The sequence below is a fragment of the Gobio gobio genome (assembly GCF_949357685.1).
Source record: "Gobio gobio genome assembly, chromosome: 4".
Taxonomy (NCBI): Eukaryota; Metazoa; Chordata; class Actinopteri; order Cypriniformes; family Gobionidae; genus Gobio; species Gobio gobio.
In genome coordinates this window covers 35,112,820-35,130,183 of record NC_137100.1, presented here as the reverse complement: position 1 = coordinate 35,130,183, position 17,364 = coordinate 35,112,820, and the positions used below count along the sequence as shown (strand labels likewise).

The window sequence follows — 17,364 nt, the reverse complement described above, 5'->3', positions numbered from 1 at the left end:
AGTTTACTCTGTTAGCATCTGTGAATATTAAACGCAAAAACCTGCGCAAAGGACGCACTGAAGCTTTCTTTGTTTAAATTAGCTCAAAATTACTGTCAGATGTAAGTAATTACCTTGACAAACTATACATCATTTAAAAGATCTAAGACTCAATATTCAATTTTTGACCTCTGTTTTATACTCAAAGTCATATAGTGACCGTAATTTGTTAATATGTGTCAGGAGTTATGAATATGAAAACCGCGTCGGTAGCCAACCTTAGATTGTAATATGAGCGTCAGCTGATCTCATTCATAAAAAACTCCTCTATTCTCGTCATGAAGACTCACGACAAAACAACATCCCTCATACTGGCAGCCGGAGGGCACATGTAGTCCATATATAGCACGCATGAAGAAGATACCATGTGACATTGACATAAACAGCTTCCAGAAACCGTTATAACATGCAGATAGACACGTTTGAAGATAATAAACACACAATCGCGACAATATATGGCTTATCTGCGTTATTTATACCATGTTGGGTGTTTTCATAATAGATTATATTTATAATGCAATGCTATTCGAGCTTTTATAATTATGCAGAATATTGTAAAATGATATATTTTCTGTCTGATTTTTTGATCCAAAGCCAAATGAGATCACATAAGGTTATTTAAAATATTTGACTTGTGATATAAAGTAAGTTTGGAGTAAAAACATGGTTTTAATCTCATTAATTGTTGTGTTTTAATAAATTGGTGTAATAAATCATAAGTGATGGTTTAATAAATCATAAATTGTTGTGGCAGATAATATAGATTGTTTTAAGTTATCTGGTCTACCTTTATGAAGCAACTCTGCACTGTGCCCAAGCAGAATTTCCCCTTGGGGACAATAAAGTTAACTAAGCAAAAACTCGCTTCATTTTTATTGTCCCCCCAGAAATTTTTACTTATCTAGTAAATTAATCTTGATTTAAGAATTTTAAATATTTGGACTGGAAACAAGAAAAAATACCAAATAAGAAGAGCATTTTTTGCAGTGTGGTCAAATCTTTTGATCATTTAAAATATAAAAGGCCTTTGTTGACTACATTCCAAATAAAATAAACTACAAAAAAATATATTTCCTTTGCTCTGTTGCTCTCTGTCACATAGGCCTACCTGAAGCTCATTCATTATGCAGCTCATTATGCGAACTATTATGTTCTTTTTTATCTCAGGTGTTATCTCATCATTATTCATTAGCTATCACGCCTCCTCGCATATTGGCTTTGTGAAGAGAAACTGTCTTACAAATTGTAAATGAATATATTGTTTTATGTGAATGAGAAGGCTTAATGGGCGGCAGTGGCTCAGTGGTTCATGTAGGTTGTCTACAAACCGGAAGGTTGGTGGTTCGATCCCCGGTTCCACCTGACCAAGTGTCGAGGTGTCCATGAGCAAGACACCTAACCCCAGCTGCTCCCGACGAGCTGGATGGCGCCTTGCATGGCTGACACCGCCGTCGGTGTATGAATGAGTGTGTGAATGGGTGAATGTGAGGCAAAATGTAAAGCGCTTTGGATGGCCGTAGGTCTGTTAAAAGCGCTATATAAATGCAGTCCATTTAATGATTCTCACATCAGTTTAAAGAAAAAACTATGCAAATACAAGCTGGAGTCAAAAGCCTTATGAACACATATCTATTGTGTGCTTTGAGGCTTTAATTTTAAAACAAATTTTTTTGTTTTTTCAAAAACCGTGCATAAACATTTTTCTCTCTTCAAAGTCATGATTATGCTCAATAAACCATAGAATAGAGACATCATAAGGAGATTTAGGTAATTTTCCTTACAAAAAACAAGCTAGGCCTATTTCACTGTCAATGTCACACAATCATGTTCCTTCACAGAAGAAGCCAAATTACTTGTGTAAACATTGTCATGGTGTGATCGTGGTTTAATTAAAAGGTGATGCAAGAGTCTTAGGACACTATGCCAGAAGAGATGTGCTGCTGCAATTGCTGCAAAAGGTGGACATACCAAATATTAAAGTTAAAAGTGGATAAAAACAGTGCTACTCACATCATCTGATATTTGTTGTGCTCAGAGCAACCATCTTCATGTTTCATGAACATTATGAAATTAAATCATGTTTTGGAGGCAAAAAAAAGGTCAATATTTCCGGATCTGTCAGGTGGTCTAATAATTTTGGCCACCACTGTACATACATACGAGGTGTAACAGTACACAAAACTGACGGTTCGGTACGTACCTCGGTTTTGAAGTCACAGTTCGGTACAGGTTCGGTACAGCAGGGGAGGGAAAACTAAATATAAAATTGCTTTTTTTAAATTAAACAGTGGTTTACTGAACAAATTGTGTCTGTCCTTAAATTAATTAAAACTAAACGTTTCTTAAAGATAAAAAAAGATATCTGCTAATGCTGTAAAGTGTAAACTATATAGGGAGCCCTTACTTGCACATTAGCTTCTACAATATTACAACAGCGCCCAAATTAGCCTAAATTCAACACTCAAATAACATTGTATGCAAATATGTAAACTTGCAGGTTTAGCCTAACTTTTGAATCTATTTATAAAATTATATTTTTACTCCAATTCATTGTTGAAATATAATTATTTATACACATAATTATTTATTTTCATGATGGATTCATTTAAACATACATTAAATAATCAAGACAATCACTCACAGGTTAAGCAGAATATAATTAATTTATAGGCTAATATAGTGCATATATTTAGTGAAAGAGTTTTAATTTCTCTATAGTGAACTAACCAGCTGTGGACACTGAATGACTGCCTGAGGTAAATGCTACGTGACATTATTTACAAGCTGTTTTATTGACGTCTTTCCACCATTTGAAACACTGATTGAGCGATTATACAACATATACGTTTCAGTCAGCTGTAATGTATCCTCAACATACCGTCAGCTCAGCTGTTGATTCATGTTTATCCTTTGGCTAGGAAGAGATGATCGTGTTCCCTCGCTCGCCGCGCTGCCGCTTGAACTGACGAGCATATACAGTGATCGGTCACATCAAATTAAAGAGCATCAAAACTGCATTTATCATTTGAATTTCTTGATAAAATGGACAGAATACTTAATATGCTCTTGTGGGCAATCGGATTTTAGTATGTTCTGCGCATAAACAAGCCTACTGTTAACTGTTAAAGACTGCTGTGATTATTCATAGGCTTTCATTTCAGTCATTTCATTTCTTGTTTTCTCTCTCAGCCAAAGCCCACCAAGGGCCGTATGCGCATCCATTGTCTGGAGAACGTTGATAAGGCTCTGCAGTTCCTAAAGGAACAAAAAGTTCATCTGGAGAATATGGGTTCTCACGACATAGTCGACGGAAACCACCGCCTCACACTTGGACTCATCTGGACTATAATCCTCCGCTTCCAGGTAGGATGGTGTGGCGTTTACTAAATTTAGGTGAAAGATCCTGTATCCCCTCACAGACTTAGACACACACCTGTCACTGATAAAATGGCAACACCTGTTTTTAACTTAATCGGTTGTAGTTGTGTAGGGAAGCTCACAATATTAAATATTGTCCTGACTTAGACGTGCATGTTGAGCAAAAAAAGGTTTTAGGCAGTGTGATGCATCTGTCATTATTGTGATCTTTTGTCTTCTTTTAACCCAGTTCTGTTCTTTTTGTTTTTCCTTCAAATGGCTTTATCAGTCTGTCATCTATTCATAATGAAGTTTAATTAGCATATTTTTGTCTGCCACGTCATTGCCCTTTTTGATCTGCCTGTCCTTTTTTTTCATTCAGCTCAAAATTCTTTCTATTGAAATAAGCTAATTTATCAAAGCCCAGTGATCCAGACTGCTTACTGTGTTTCATCACTGCTTCTGATTAGTTTGTGAAGATGTTGCTGATTTGTTTTATGTTGCTGAAATGATACGAGATTGAAAATTATTTCCTTTTCCTTTTTTGCTGAATGTATTAAAGCAGATTATAAATTATTGTATGGATAAAGTCTGGAATGGATCAAGACTTTTTAAATTAAATTATTTCTTGTATTCAGCAAAGATGCATTGTATTGATCAAAAGTGACAGTAAAGACTTTGATATTGTTACAAAAAAAATGCTTTTAGTTTAATATCCTTTTTGAACTTTTTACATCCTGAGAAAAAGTAAAACAGTTTCCACAAAGATATTAAACATTGATAGTAATAAGAAATGTTTCTTGAGCACCAAATCAACATATTAGAGTGATTCCAGAAGGATCATGTGACACTGAAGACTGGAGTAATGATGCTGAAAATTAATCTTTGCCATCACAGGAATAAATTACATTTTAAATTGTAATAATATTGCTCAATATTACTGTTTTACTGTACTTTTGATCAAATAAATGCAGCCTTGCTCAGCATAAGAAACTGAGTGCAAACCTTTCAACTGTAGTATATAAATAAGATATAATTTCTTTTTTTTTATGGTTGGTTTGTGTTAAATGACTTAAAGGCCATGAACGCACAGCAGCTAAATACAACTGCCACTGCTCTTCTGAGTGCTGAATCATGTTTAGTACACACAGTGTTTGGTTATTTTAATGACAACTGCATTCTACAACTGAATTTACTCCCAAAAATTCAGGTAGTGCTTACAGTATTTATGTTAACTTGGTGTGTACAAAACTGAACTTAACAAAAACATATAGAACATAAACAAACGGCTGTCTACTAAAAAATGTTTAAAAACTCACCCAAACCTCCAAACTTAAAATCTAAACTAAGAGGTAAAGAAAAGAAGTTTACACTGTAAAATGTTTTACGTCTCACTTATTTGAACAGATCCAAGATATTAGCGTGGAGACGGAGGACAACAAGGAGAAGAAATCTGCCAAAGATGCTCTGCTTCTGTGGTGTCAGATGAAGACTGCAGGGTAAGAGAGGAAGAAAAAAGAAATTACGTGAATTGGTGACTGTATGATGCTACGGTTCTCTTGATGCTTTGAACAAACAAACATTTCTGGTTCTGTACTAATGAACGCTACTCTCCTTTAAGGTACCCGAATGTCAATGTACACAACTTCACCACCAGCTGGAGAGATGGTCTAGCGTTCAGTGCCATAGTGCACAAACACAGGTATCGATCTGAACTCACAAACTGACATAGAAGTACACCGGTACAAGACCTTTGTTCTCAAACACATTACAAGCTTTGATATGATTGCAATTTCCACATAGTAACATGTGCTCATGCACTTCACAACCCTTCATTCTTCAGCATGTTCCCACACATATAGAGAGGCCTGCAGGGGCTTCAACCACCAACGGCATTCTGATTTTGTTTTGTAAATACTTGTTAATACTTCAATAAGTTGAAGGAATAATTTTACTTAATTTTTTTAATTAAGCGATTATAAAATTCATGTTAAATTTTAATCCAGCTTTTCACTTTTTTTGTTATGCTCATATAAGTTGTAATGAAAATTGTTTTTATTATTAAATTGAATGCAAAATGGAAGCATGTGCCCCTTTAGATATTTGGTCCCAGCTGTATTTATTGTATATTGTACTGTATTGTATGATTTGAGGTTAGATTCCTTTTTCGTCTTCCTGTGAAATCATTTCATTATAAACGAATTGGGCCACGTAGGATCTCTTGCTGTTCACATCCTCATCAGTCCCACCAGCCCCTCATTTTTTCTCTTTTCCTCTCAACTGTCGCCCAGCAGTTTTGTTCTTTCTGCAATTTTTTTTCATGCAGCATAACGGAAAAAAGAAAAGTTGAATTAAGTTGACCTAAATAAGTAGAGAAAATCCTTTACTCTTTGCAGTGTTAGAGTGCTTCCCTCTTTTGTTGGAGAAGTGTACTGCAATTTTCTTACAATGTCAAACTGAAATGTTCTCTTGGCAAAGAGTTTTACAACATCAAAATAACATTCCTGTTGATTTGCTTCTTTCTTTCTGTCTTTTTTTCTCATTCTTAGGTCAGACTTGATTGACTTTGATAATCTTAAGCGTTCTAATGCCCACTATAACCTGCAGAATGCCTTTAATGTGGCTGAGAAGGAGCTGGGTCTAACCAAGCTACTGGATCCAGAGGGTGAGATTCAGATATGTGCATAAATAGCAAATACGTGCATAATTTTTAACCAGATATCTACCCTCAGACATTCTACAAAAACAATACACCCTGAGATACACACAGAACCTTTGCGTGAAAGGTGTCCAGACAGACCAAATCAAGAGACAATCTGCCAAATGCACAAAAGAGCGTATTATTCATTATTAACTAGCTAATGTATTCCTGTCATATCTCTTGCTCTGTAGATGTGAATGTTGATCAGCCTGATGAGAAGTCCATCATCACATATGTGGCCACGTACTACCACTACTTCAGCAAGATGAAGGCACTCGCTGTAGAGGGCAAGAGGATCGGCAAGGTACATGGAGAGCTAGAGAGAATTACGTTCACTTCTACCCTTATGTTTACATAGCCATTTCCTGAAGTGTTTCTCTTAAGTGTGAGTCATTAGTCTGTAAAGTGAATAGGAGTGTATTCGACTGTTTCTGTAGGTGCTGGACTATGCTATTGAGGCTGATCAGCTGATAGAGAAATACGAGACTCTGGCCTCAGAGCTGCTGCAGTGGATTGAACAAACCATCGTTACCCTTAATGACCGTCAACTCGCTAACTCGCTCAGTGCGGTTCAGAACCAGCTACAGGCCTTCAATACCTACCGCACTGTGGAGAAACCACCTAAGTGAGTGATCAAGTAAAAAATTGTGTATAAGAGTGGTATCAAGACTACATGAAGTCAAGTTTGACACCATTTAGTTTAATGCACATTCCTGGTCTTACTGATCAATTGGTGCATGTTATTCCATAGTTAAAACTGATTAACTTGCTCCTGCTCTGAAACTACTTTTCCACTGACATCAGCTAGGTTTGCAGGCTATTCAGGCAGAAAATGATTTTCTATTTTGGAATATTTGTCTTGTTATCCAGTACAAATATTAAAACATTCTTTAATCAGGAAGCAAAATGACATAAGATATTAAGTGTGATTTCTGCCAATGGGAAAAAAAAAAAATTCCCTGTCAATTAAGTTTATTTTTCTTACCCCACTGGCAGATATTTTTTATTTTAAACATAATCTCTCTTTTTAATTTATTTTGTATTGTTTTCCAGTACAATTATTTAAACATTCCTAAATGCCAAAATTTAAATTCTGTCATAATTTTCTCACCCTTCTGCTGAACACAAAAAAAGATATCTTGAAGAATATGGGTAACCAAACAGTTGATGCGCCCCATTGACTTCCATAGTATTTTTTTTCAATAGGGCCCATCAAAACTGTTTAGTTACTGACATTTTTCAAAATATCTTATTTTGTGTTCAGCAGAAGAATGAATTTCATATAGGTTTGTGACAACTTAAGGGTGAGTAAATTATGACAATTTTATTTATGGGAAAAAATATTCTTTTAGGGTTTACTTGAGAAGCAAAAATATTAAAATGATTAATTCTTGTTTTCTGAAGAAATAAATTGAGATTGTTGATTAAAATTAAGTGAGATTTGTATAAAACAAGAAATATCCCCCATTTGAATTGTTTATTTTCCTTACCCAATTGGCAGCTATTCTTTCTTGTTTTAAGCAGAAACTTAATTTTGATATTTTTTTGTTCAGAAAACAATAATTTAAGTCTTTTAAAACGCATCTTGATTTAGAATGTTTAGATATTTGTACTGGAAAGCAATAAAAAATACAGCAATAAATAATTATTTGCACTGTTGGATAATGTTTACCAATGGCTAAATAGATTTTTGCGAACTCACATTTAATCTGCCTGTATTGTGGTATGTGTATGCTGTAATATGGTATTTTTTTACTTTAAACAGTTGATACTTCGAATACATTCTAGATGCATCCCTTTATTCTTGTATGTGTTTTGACAGGTTCACTGAAAAGGGAAATTTGGAAGTTTTGCTCTTCACTATTCAGAGTAAAATGAGAGCAAACAATCAGAAAGTCTACATGCCAAGAGAGGGAAAACTCATCTCTGACATCAACAAGGTATATACACATCAAATGCTACTGTATATATGTGAATCTATACAGCTTGAGTTTTGAGTAATGCTCATGGATTATTATGTTTACTGTTTGTCTGAGAAGGCGTGGGAGAGGCTGGAGAAAGCAGAACACGAGAGAGAGTTGGCACTGAGAAACGAGCTGATTCGTCAGGAGAAGCTGGAGATGTTGGCTGCACGCTTTGACCGCAAAGCAGCCATGAGAGAAACCTGGCTCAGCGAAAACCAGCGGCTAGTGTCACAGGTGAAGAAGATAAACTTAGAAGAAAATATTACACACCTAGAAATAACATCCTCTTTAATGTGAGATGATGACTAATATAAAACATTGTCTCCACCATTAGGACAATTTTGGTGTTGACCTGGGCGCTGTGGAGGCAGCCACTCGCAAACATGAGGCCATCGAGACTGACATCGAGGCGTATGGTGAGCGCGTAGCAGCTGTAGAAGCTGTCGCTCGAGAACTGGAAGCGGAGGGATATCATGAAGTGCGGCGCGTACTGGCACGGAGAGATAACGTGCTCCGACTGTGGGAGTATCTGAAGGAACTACTTGCGGCACGGCGAGAGAGGCTGATAGCACACCGAGACCTGCAGCGCCTCCTACAGGAGATGAGCTACATCATGGACTGGATGGAAGACATGAAGGTATGGACTCATTCATCAACATTCTACATTTTTTTTATTTTTATTTATTATTATTTGATGCCATGATCCCCAACATACGATGATTATCTTGTGAGAGACCTCCTCCTTAAAATATAAATATATATAATTGTATATATATAAAGACCCATTTATACTGTAAAAATATAAATATACAATAAATATTTGCAATATTTGATCTGAAAAATACATATATTTGCTACTAAGTTGAGTTGCTATTGCAAATTATTTGGGATTAACTTCATGATATCCCACCATTGTTTAGAATGTAAAAATGTAACATTTGATCATTCTTTATTGTTGTTATCATTTTTATTATTATTTTACCAATTTGTATTGATGATTATAATGATAATAATTTTATACCTTTAATAATAATAAAAATTTCCCACCTGAACTTTTGTTCACTTTTGCTCCCTTGCATGCACACCCACCCTCCACCCCCATATGTTATAATGTGTTATTGTATTGTAGATCAGTATATGTGATCTGTGTTTTTGTTTATGTGTGTTTAGAGTCGCCTGCAATCCCAGGACAGTGGAAAACACCTTCATGATGTCGAGGACTTGCTGCAGAAACATACACTAGTAGAAGCTGATATATCCGCACAGGCGGAGAGAGTCAAAGCTGTGCAGGCTGCTGCAAAGAGATTTACTTCAAATGAACAGAGTGAGGATACACCCTGCACATAAACAATCATGTGCTGGTCTTGAGCTCAAAATTAAAATGCTATCGGTTCTCCTCTCTTTTTAGGTTATAAGCCGTGCGACCCTGCACTGGTTGAAGAGAAGGTGGACCTTCTGGGCCGCGCATATGGAGAATTGGGCCAGCTGGCAGCGGATCGACGAATTCGACTAGATGACTCGCGCAGGCTGTGGCAGTTCCTGTGGGAGCTGGGTGAGGAGGCTGCCTGGATCCGAGAGCAGGAGCAGATCTTGTCCGGAGGAGATACTGGAAAGGACCTGAGCTCCGCTCTTCACTTCCTGTCGAAACATGAGGCCTTCAGGGACGAGATGGCAGCCCGGTATGGCCCTCTGAGGAATAGCATTGCTGGTGGAGAAGCCCTAGTGAAGGAAGGCCACTCTGGAGCACCTGAGGTGACAGAGCGGATCAAGGACGTGACCGCACAGTGGTCACACCTCGAGGAGGTACAGAACCAGAGGATGGCTCAAACTTTAAAGTGGAATGTGTGTCTTTGCACAGCATCACAACAATCTTATTCCACATTTCACACTTTTTCTTTCCACAGGCCTCACAGTTGCGGGAGGAGATGCTGAAAGAATCTGTAGCTTTCCATCAGTTTCAAACAGATGCCAACGACATGGAGGCCTGGATAATGGAAACACTAAGACAGGTAAAACAAACACAAATATATTTGCCATTACTATATTACAAAATTCTATTTTGTTCAGTTCTATTTCAAAGGAATTCATCATGGTGTACCCTTGCTGCTGAGTTTAGTTGTCACACTGAATCTCTTGTTAATCTCTGTTTGTAGGTGTCTAGTCAAGATCTGGGCCACGATGAGTTTTCTACACAGACTCTGGCCAGAAAGCAGAGAGAGGTGGAAGAGGAGATTCAAAGTCACCGATCACTCATCGACTCACTACATGAACAGGGCTCAACACTGCCTGCCGCGTACGCACAGTCCCCACAGGTACACACAACACACACACAATAGAAAGAAATTATGCATTAACTATAGATTGATAACCAATATTTACCACGATTTAGATATTTGAATCGATTGACACCCCTATTAATACATTCAAGTTAAAAAAGTTTGGGGTCAGTAAAAGTTTTATTTAAAGAAAGTATTACTTTTATTCAGCAAGAATGCATTCAGTTGATCAAATTACATTTATAATGTTACAAAAGATTTGTATTTCAAATAAATTCTGTCCTTTTGAACTTTCTATTCAAAGAATTCTGAAAAAAATGTATCATGGTTTCCACAAAATATTAAGCAGCACAACTGTTTTCAATGTTAATATTAATAAGAACTGTTTCTTAAGTGCCAAATTAGCATATTAGAATGATTTCTGAAGGATCATGTGACTGCCTGGAGTAATGATGCTGAAAATTCAGCTTTGATATCACAGGAATAAATACAAATATAAAATATATTTAAATATAAATATTTTAAACTGTAATCCTATTTCACAGTTTTACTGTTTTTACTGTATTATTTTTTATCAAATAAATGCAGCCTTGGTGAGTATAAGAGACTTCTTTTACAAACTTTTAAAAAAATTGCTGAACCCAAACTTTTGAACAGTAGTGTTTGTTACTCCTATTATTTATTTAAAAGCCTCTCTCGTTCTTGAACAGGTGGAGGGCCGTCTCCCAGCAATAGAGCAGCGCTATGAAGAGTTAGAGGGATTGTCGTCGTCATGGCAACAGGCCTTAGATGGAGCACTTGCGTTGTATCGCATGTTTAGTGAAGCTAGTGCCTGCCAGCTGTGGGTTGGAGAGAAGGAACAGTGGCTGCACAACATGGAAATTCCCACAAAACTAGAGGACCTGGAGGTGGTCCAGCAGAGGTTAGACCAGATACAATGATGCTTGTGTAAGTTTTTATTATTAAACTTATTGAGATTGAATATATTGGTGTAATATGGTTTGTTTTGACTGAAGGTTTGAAACTCTGGAGCCAGAGATGAACACACTGGGCACTCGCATTACTGATGTCAATCAAGTGGCCCAACAGCTGCTTGGATCAGACAACCGCAGCAAAGACCAGATTGACCAGACACAAAACCAACTTAATAACAGGTACAATCACCAACACAAAGAGCAGATTGACCACACCCAGAGTTATAACTCATGGTCTTACACAGACAAAACTATAACAAAGGAGACCGAACCAACTTAACACAGACATACACTAGCGCTGCACGATTAATCGTTAAAAGATCGCTATCTCGATTCAAACACCCACACGATCTTATTCCTAAATTATCACGATTCTGCTGTCTTTTATTTCACATCGCAAGCGCCATCGCAAGCGCTGTTTCATATACCAACAGCATGTATTTTGTTAATGCATGATGGGTGTCCACTAGCGCAAAGCAAGCGGAGCAGAGCAAGCATTTTTCAATGCTTTCCTATGAACTTGCATTAGAATTAATTGAAAACGCTCATTTTGTTCCACGCCAGTGGACACGCACCATGAGAGTGTCGGCCGCCACGCTTCCGATGTGAACGCTCTTATTTATTGATATGGGCAGTAACAAAACACGTACTGCTCGCTCTTTGCTGACGCTTGCATTGAGAACTGTTTAAAACTTTGGTTAATCTTTCAAAGTACGATCATCACACACTGCAAGATTCAAACCTGCGTTCGTGCTGCCGCTGATCCGGAGAGAGCAGCTGCCATGTATGAAGCAGCTTCACAAACAGTGTTTTTAACCCCGCATTATCGTTTTTTATGTGTTACAAACATTTAAATAACAGGGGATACAAGTTAAAAGTTTTGGTATAAACACGGTATTGATCAAAATAAAAGTAAAGTATCTTTAAAAAAAGTATTTTGACACTTGTGTGTATTGTATTGCTTATCGTTATGCTAGGAGGTGGCGACAAGTGAGTGTTTAAAAAATTGTCATTGAATCATTAATTTAAAAGATTTATTCACAAACGCTGATTCATCCAATAATGAAACAAGTCTTGATGAATGAGACATTGACTACATTCAAATTATTTTTTATTTCGTTAAAATGAATATCTTTTAAATAGACTAAAGAAATGACAATTTTGCAAGAACCTTTAGTTTGCATGTAATTTTGTTTAGTTGTCTGTTTTTTTTTCCTTCAGAATTGCGGGAGAATCACAATATAAAAAAATCGTGATTAACATACACACAGAAAAGGTTAATAAAGTTATATAATCAGGTAATCAGAAATGGCCTCACGCTTCTTCTCCTTCCTCATCCTCCTCTGAAGGTGGTCTGATTTCCAGAGTCTGGCCAACCAGCGTAAACAAGCTCTAGAATCTGCATTGAATATCCAGAACTATCATCTAGAATGTAATGAGATTAAGAGCTGGATGAAGGAGAAGACCAAGGTCATTGAGTCCACACAGAGCCTTGGAAATGACCTTGCCGGAGTCATGGCCCTGCAGCGCAAGCTCACTGGAATGGAGAGAGACCTGGAGGCCATACAGGTAAAAAAACAACACCACCCCCACATCATTATGTCTTATACAGCCATAAAGAAATTGTAGATTTTATACTTTTTCTTACTTGTCTTCCACAGGGTAAGTTGGATGACCTGCGTTCTGAGGCCGAGAAGTTGGTGTCTGAGCATCCTGAGCAGGAGGAGGAGATCAAGGGTCGACTGGCTGAAATCCAGGAGGTGTGGGAAGAGCTTCGAGCCACCATGAAGCGGCGTGAGGAGTCTTTGGGCGAAGCCTCAAAGCTTCAGGGCTTCCTCCGAGATCTCGATGATTTCCAGGCCTGGCTGTCTCGTACACAGACCACCGTGGCATCCGAGGACACGCCCACCTCTCTGGCTGAAGCAGAGCGTCTGTTGGGACAACATGAGGCCATAAAGAATGAAGTTGATAATTACAGGGAAGATTATGAGAAGATGAGAGCTACTGGAGCTGAGGTCAGTTTGTGTAAAAAAAAATTTTATAATAATTGGGGTTGGCAAGATTTTTTTTGTGTTTTTGAAGGAAGAGACTTATGCTCACCAAGGCTGTATTTATATGATCAAAAACATAGTAAAACAGTAATATTGTCAAATATTATTACAATTTTAAAATAACTGTTTTTCTATTTGAATATATTTTAAAATACAATTTATTCCTGTGATGGCGAAGCTGAATTTTAATTTCTTTAAATAGAAATTTCACTATAAGTGTCTTTACTATCACTGTTGGTCAATTTAATGCATCCTTGATAAATAAAATTAATGTTTTAAATAATTAATTTTTCTTTAAAAAAAAAAAAATCTTACTGACCCCAAACTTTTGACCGGAAGTGTATGTTTTACTGAAGTTTGACAAAAGCCTGAAAATAATTGTTGTAAAGATAACGCAAATTATATTTGACTTAATTTGGGATTGTGTGTGTCTAGGTAACTCAGGGACAGACTGATGCCCAGTACATGTTCTTAGCCCAGCGACTGCAAGCGTTGGACACCGGCTGGCATGAGTTGAGAAGAATGTGGGAGAGCCGCCACTGTGTCCTTGCCCAGGCCTTCGATTTCCAAACATTGCTACGAGATGCAAAACAGGCAGAGGGCTTCCTCAATAGCCAGGTGTGTGTATGCTCTACTGCTTGTATTTTTCTTGGTATTCTACAACTAAATGCTTTACATTTAAAACATTCCATATCTTTCTACTTTTTGGGGAAGGACACGATTTTAGTTGAATAATCTGCAAATGAAGACCCCTGATTGGTGGGTAAAACCCACCATTTCTCATTTCTCTTTGCCTGCAGGAATATGTTCTGTCACACACAGAGATGCCCTCCAGCCTGCAAGGGGCTGTGGAAGCCATCAAGAAACACGAGGATTTCCTTACTACCATGGAGGCCAGTGAAGAAAAGATCAATGGTGTGGTCGAGTCTGGACGGAGACTCGTATCTGACGGCAACACCTATGCAGACAAGATCCAAGAGAAGACCGACTCCATTCAGGAGAGGTGAGCAGAAATGGAACAAATGAAAAGTCATTGAATCACTGTAATAGTACAACAATGCCACAATATAGATATTTTCCCGTACATTTAGCATACCATTTTGTTTACACTTTTTCCAGCAAGGAGACATTAAATTGATCAAAAGTGAAAGTAAATAAATGTATAATGATAAAAAAGATTTCTATTCTAATAAATGCTGTACTTTTTAACTTTTTATTCATCAAAGAATACTGAGTATTTGAATGGAAAAAAATTTAATAATATTTTTCCACAAAGATATTAAGCAGCACAATGGTTTTCAACATCGAGAATAAGAGATGTTTCTTGAGCAGCAATTCAGCATATTAAAATGATTTCTGAAGGATCATGTGACACTGAAGTCTGGAGTAATGATGCTGAAAATTCAGCTTTGCCATCACAGGAATAAATTGCATTTTAAAATATATTCAAATAGAAAAAAGTTATTTTAATTGTAAAAATATTTCACAATATTTTAGCTTTAACTGTATTTTTGATCAAATAAATGCATCCTTGGTGAGCATAAGAGACATAAAAAATAATTTTCAACTGTTGAGTACACACTACAATAAATACGTTAATAATGCCAAGTCATACTTAAGAAGCTGTGCTATATTGGAAATTTTTGCCATATTCATCTCTGTGGATCCTGGCAATAATGTGCCCAGCCCCCAACAAACCCATTAAATCCAGTCCAGATAACATCATGTTTTTCATCTCATGTTCTTTATCTCATGTTCTTTCTGATTTCCTTCAGACACCAGAAGAACAAACAAGCTGCAAATGAGCTGCTGGCTAAACTGAAGGATAACAGAGAGCTGCAGCACTTCCTTCAGGATGGACAAGAGGTGATAATACAAAAGACAGAGCAATTATTATAAGACAAAGTCCATTGAGAACATTGAGAAAGATAGCACTCTCATATAAACTACACCAGTACACAGCACGCCATACAGGATGAATCCAATGGCGCCACATTCAGGCCTTTGTGTGATTAATAAGTCTACTTTTCCATCCTCTTCTCTATAGCTGACTTTATGGATAAATGAGAAGATGTTGACTGCTCAGGACATGTCCTATGATGAGGCCAGAAACCTCCACAGCAAGTGGCAGAAGCACCAGGCCTTCATGGCTGAGCTGGCTTCCAATAAAGACTGGCTGGACAAGATTGACAAGGTATATTCCCATCATCTCCCAGTGCAATTAGATATCATATGTACCTCTGAATACCAATACAATTTTTTAAATTGTAATTTCTAGGCCTGGAAACATAATGAAAATTCATAAAAAATCTAAAAAGTCATGGAAATTCTCAGCTCTAAAATAAATTATTTGCTAGAAATTGCTTTTTGTGTGGAAAGTCTGGAAATATCATGGAAATTCATTTGAAAAATAGCTTCATCAGAGGCATATTAAATAAAGAAAAAAACATGGAATGTGAACGCATAAGCTGCGGTCAAAACATCTGCAGTGACTACCTGTCTCTCTGTCTTGTTCTTGCAGGAGGGTCAGGTGTTAGTGAAGGAGAAGCCTGAGCTGGAGCAGACGGTATCAGAGACTCTGAGCGGCCTGCAGAAGCAATGGGAGGAGTTGGAGAGCACCACTCAAGCCAAAGCTCAGTGTCTGTTCGACGCTAACCGAGCTGAGCTTTTCACGCAGAGCTGTTCAGCGCTGGACTCCTGGCTCCAGAACATCTCCTCTCAACTCCAGAGTGATGACTTTGGAAAAGATCTCACAAGTGTCAACATCCTGCTCAAGAAACACCAGGTAAATCCAAGGCCAAGAAAGATCACAAATCTACGAAAGATCACAACTCCAGATACTCACTGATCACTTTTGTGTGAAATGAAACTCCTGTAGTCCGTGGGACAGAACATTTGAATGTGCAGCCATTCTCTCTAGAAACAGTACCAAAAATGTGAAATATGTTTTGTTCTGTGTAAGTAAATAAGTTTTCAACCTAATGACCCCCTTATGTGACCCTGTATTTGTGTGTGTGTTTCAGATGCTGGAGCATCAGATGGAGGTGCGTGAGAAAGAGGTCCAGTCTCTGCAGTCACAGGCTCTGGCCTTGGCCCAAGAGGATTCTGGAACAGTGGAGGTGGATGGTCAACAGAGAAGGGTGACAGACAGCTTTTCTGAGCTGCAGGACCCTCTAAAACAGCGGAGGCATCATCTTCTTGCTTCAAAAGAGGCTCATCAGTTCAACAGAGACCTTGAGGATGAGATTGTGAGTCACAAGCAAGAACAGCTACACTGTAAAAATAAATAAATACATTTAAGTTGTAAATAATATTGGAGTACATTTTACAAGAAGATACTATTTCAATCTTTCTACTTGAAAAATTCGCATTTAATTTCTTTGTAATTGTGAAATTTACTAGCAATTTCTGAGTGAAATTGTCAAAGTACCCTACCGTTCAAAATTCTGTCATCATTTACTCACCCTCATTACGTTCCAAACATGTAAGACTTTCGTTCATCTTCAGAACACAAATAAAGATATTTTTTGATGAAGTCGGAGCAATTTCTGTACTCTTCATAGACAGCAAAGCAACTGACACTTTGTTGCTTCAAAAAGTTCATAATGAGATCGTAAAAGACACGATCGCTTTATATGATGAACAGATTGAATTTAGTCTTTATTCACATATAAACATTGATCAGCAAATCTCATTGGTTCTTGCGGAAGCTCAAACGTGCTGCGTAACACATGAGGATGAACCATTGGTTCCCACTGTCAAGCGAACATGCTTGAGCTTCCGTTTACCATTAATGATGTGTGAATTACTGAATGTTTTTATTTGTATAAACAAAAAAAAAGCCTAAAGTAAATCTGTTTAGCGTATATAGCGATCAAGTCTCTTTAGAAAATTGGGACTAAACCGCTTAATTCATATGGATTAGTTTTACGATCTCTATGAACTTTTTGAAGCGTCAAAGTGTCAGTTGCGTAACTGTCGATGGAGGGACAGAAAACTCTC

At 37.3% G+C, this 17,364-nt stretch overlaps 2 protein-coding genes across 3 annotated transcripts in view; one reads left to right on the top strand and one right to left on the bottom strand.

The window, feature by feature from the left end:
- Nucleotides 1-17,364, bottom strand: part of LOC307124756 (uncharacterized protein) — a gene marked incomplete at its 3' end in the record, with an annotated part of 457,096 nt that overhangs the window by 372,007 nt on the left and 67,725 nt on the right. The window lies entirely within an intron of this gene.
- The window catches only part of sptbn2 (spectrin, beta, non-erythrocytic 2), a 72,011-nt gene that overhangs the window by 39,531 nt on the left and 15,116 nt on the right, over nt 1-17,364 (top strand). For both annotated transcript variants that reach the window (XM_079815316.1, XM_079815315.1), the window contains exons 3-25: nt 3,229-3,402; nt 4,804-4,895; nt 5,018-5,098; nt 5,946-6,061; nt 6,289-6,401; nt 6,535-6,722; nt 7,920-8,037; nt 8,137-8,295; nt 8,396-8,698; nt 9,232-9,385; nt 9,470-9,864; nt 9,966-10,070; nt 10,215-10,373; nt 11,048-11,259; nt 11,354-11,491; nt 12,661-12,880; nt 12,973-13,326; nt 13,798-13,980; nt 14,163-14,365; nt 15,138-15,228; nt 15,410-15,556; nt 15,884-16,147; nt 16,386-16,610. In XM_079815316.1, the coding sequence (XP_079671442.1) occupies nt 3,229-3,402; nt 4,804-4,895; nt 5,018-5,098; nt 5,946-6,061; nt 6,289-6,401; nt 6,535-6,722; nt 7,920-8,037; nt 8,137-8,295; nt 8,396-8,698; nt 9,232-9,385; nt 9,470-9,864; nt 9,966-10,070; nt 10,215-10,373; nt 11,048-11,259; nt 11,354-11,491; nt 12,661-12,880; nt 12,973-13,326; nt 13,798-13,980; nt 14,163-14,365; nt 15,138-15,228; nt 15,410-15,556; nt 15,884-16,147; nt 16,386-16,610 (4,194 nt within the window). The remainder of the gene's footprint in view (nt 1-3,228; nt 3,403-4,803; nt 4,896-5,017; nt 5,099-5,945; nt 6,062-6,288; nt 6,402-6,534; nt 6,723-7,919; nt 8,038-8,136; nt 8,296-8,395; nt 8,699-9,231; nt 9,386-9,469; nt 9,865-9,965; nt 10,071-10,214; nt 10,374-11,047; nt 11,260-11,353; nt 11,492-12,660; nt 12,881-12,972; nt 13,327-13,797; nt 13,981-14,162; nt 14,366-15,137; nt 15,229-15,409; nt 15,557-15,883; nt 16,148-16,385; nt 16,611-17,364) is intronic.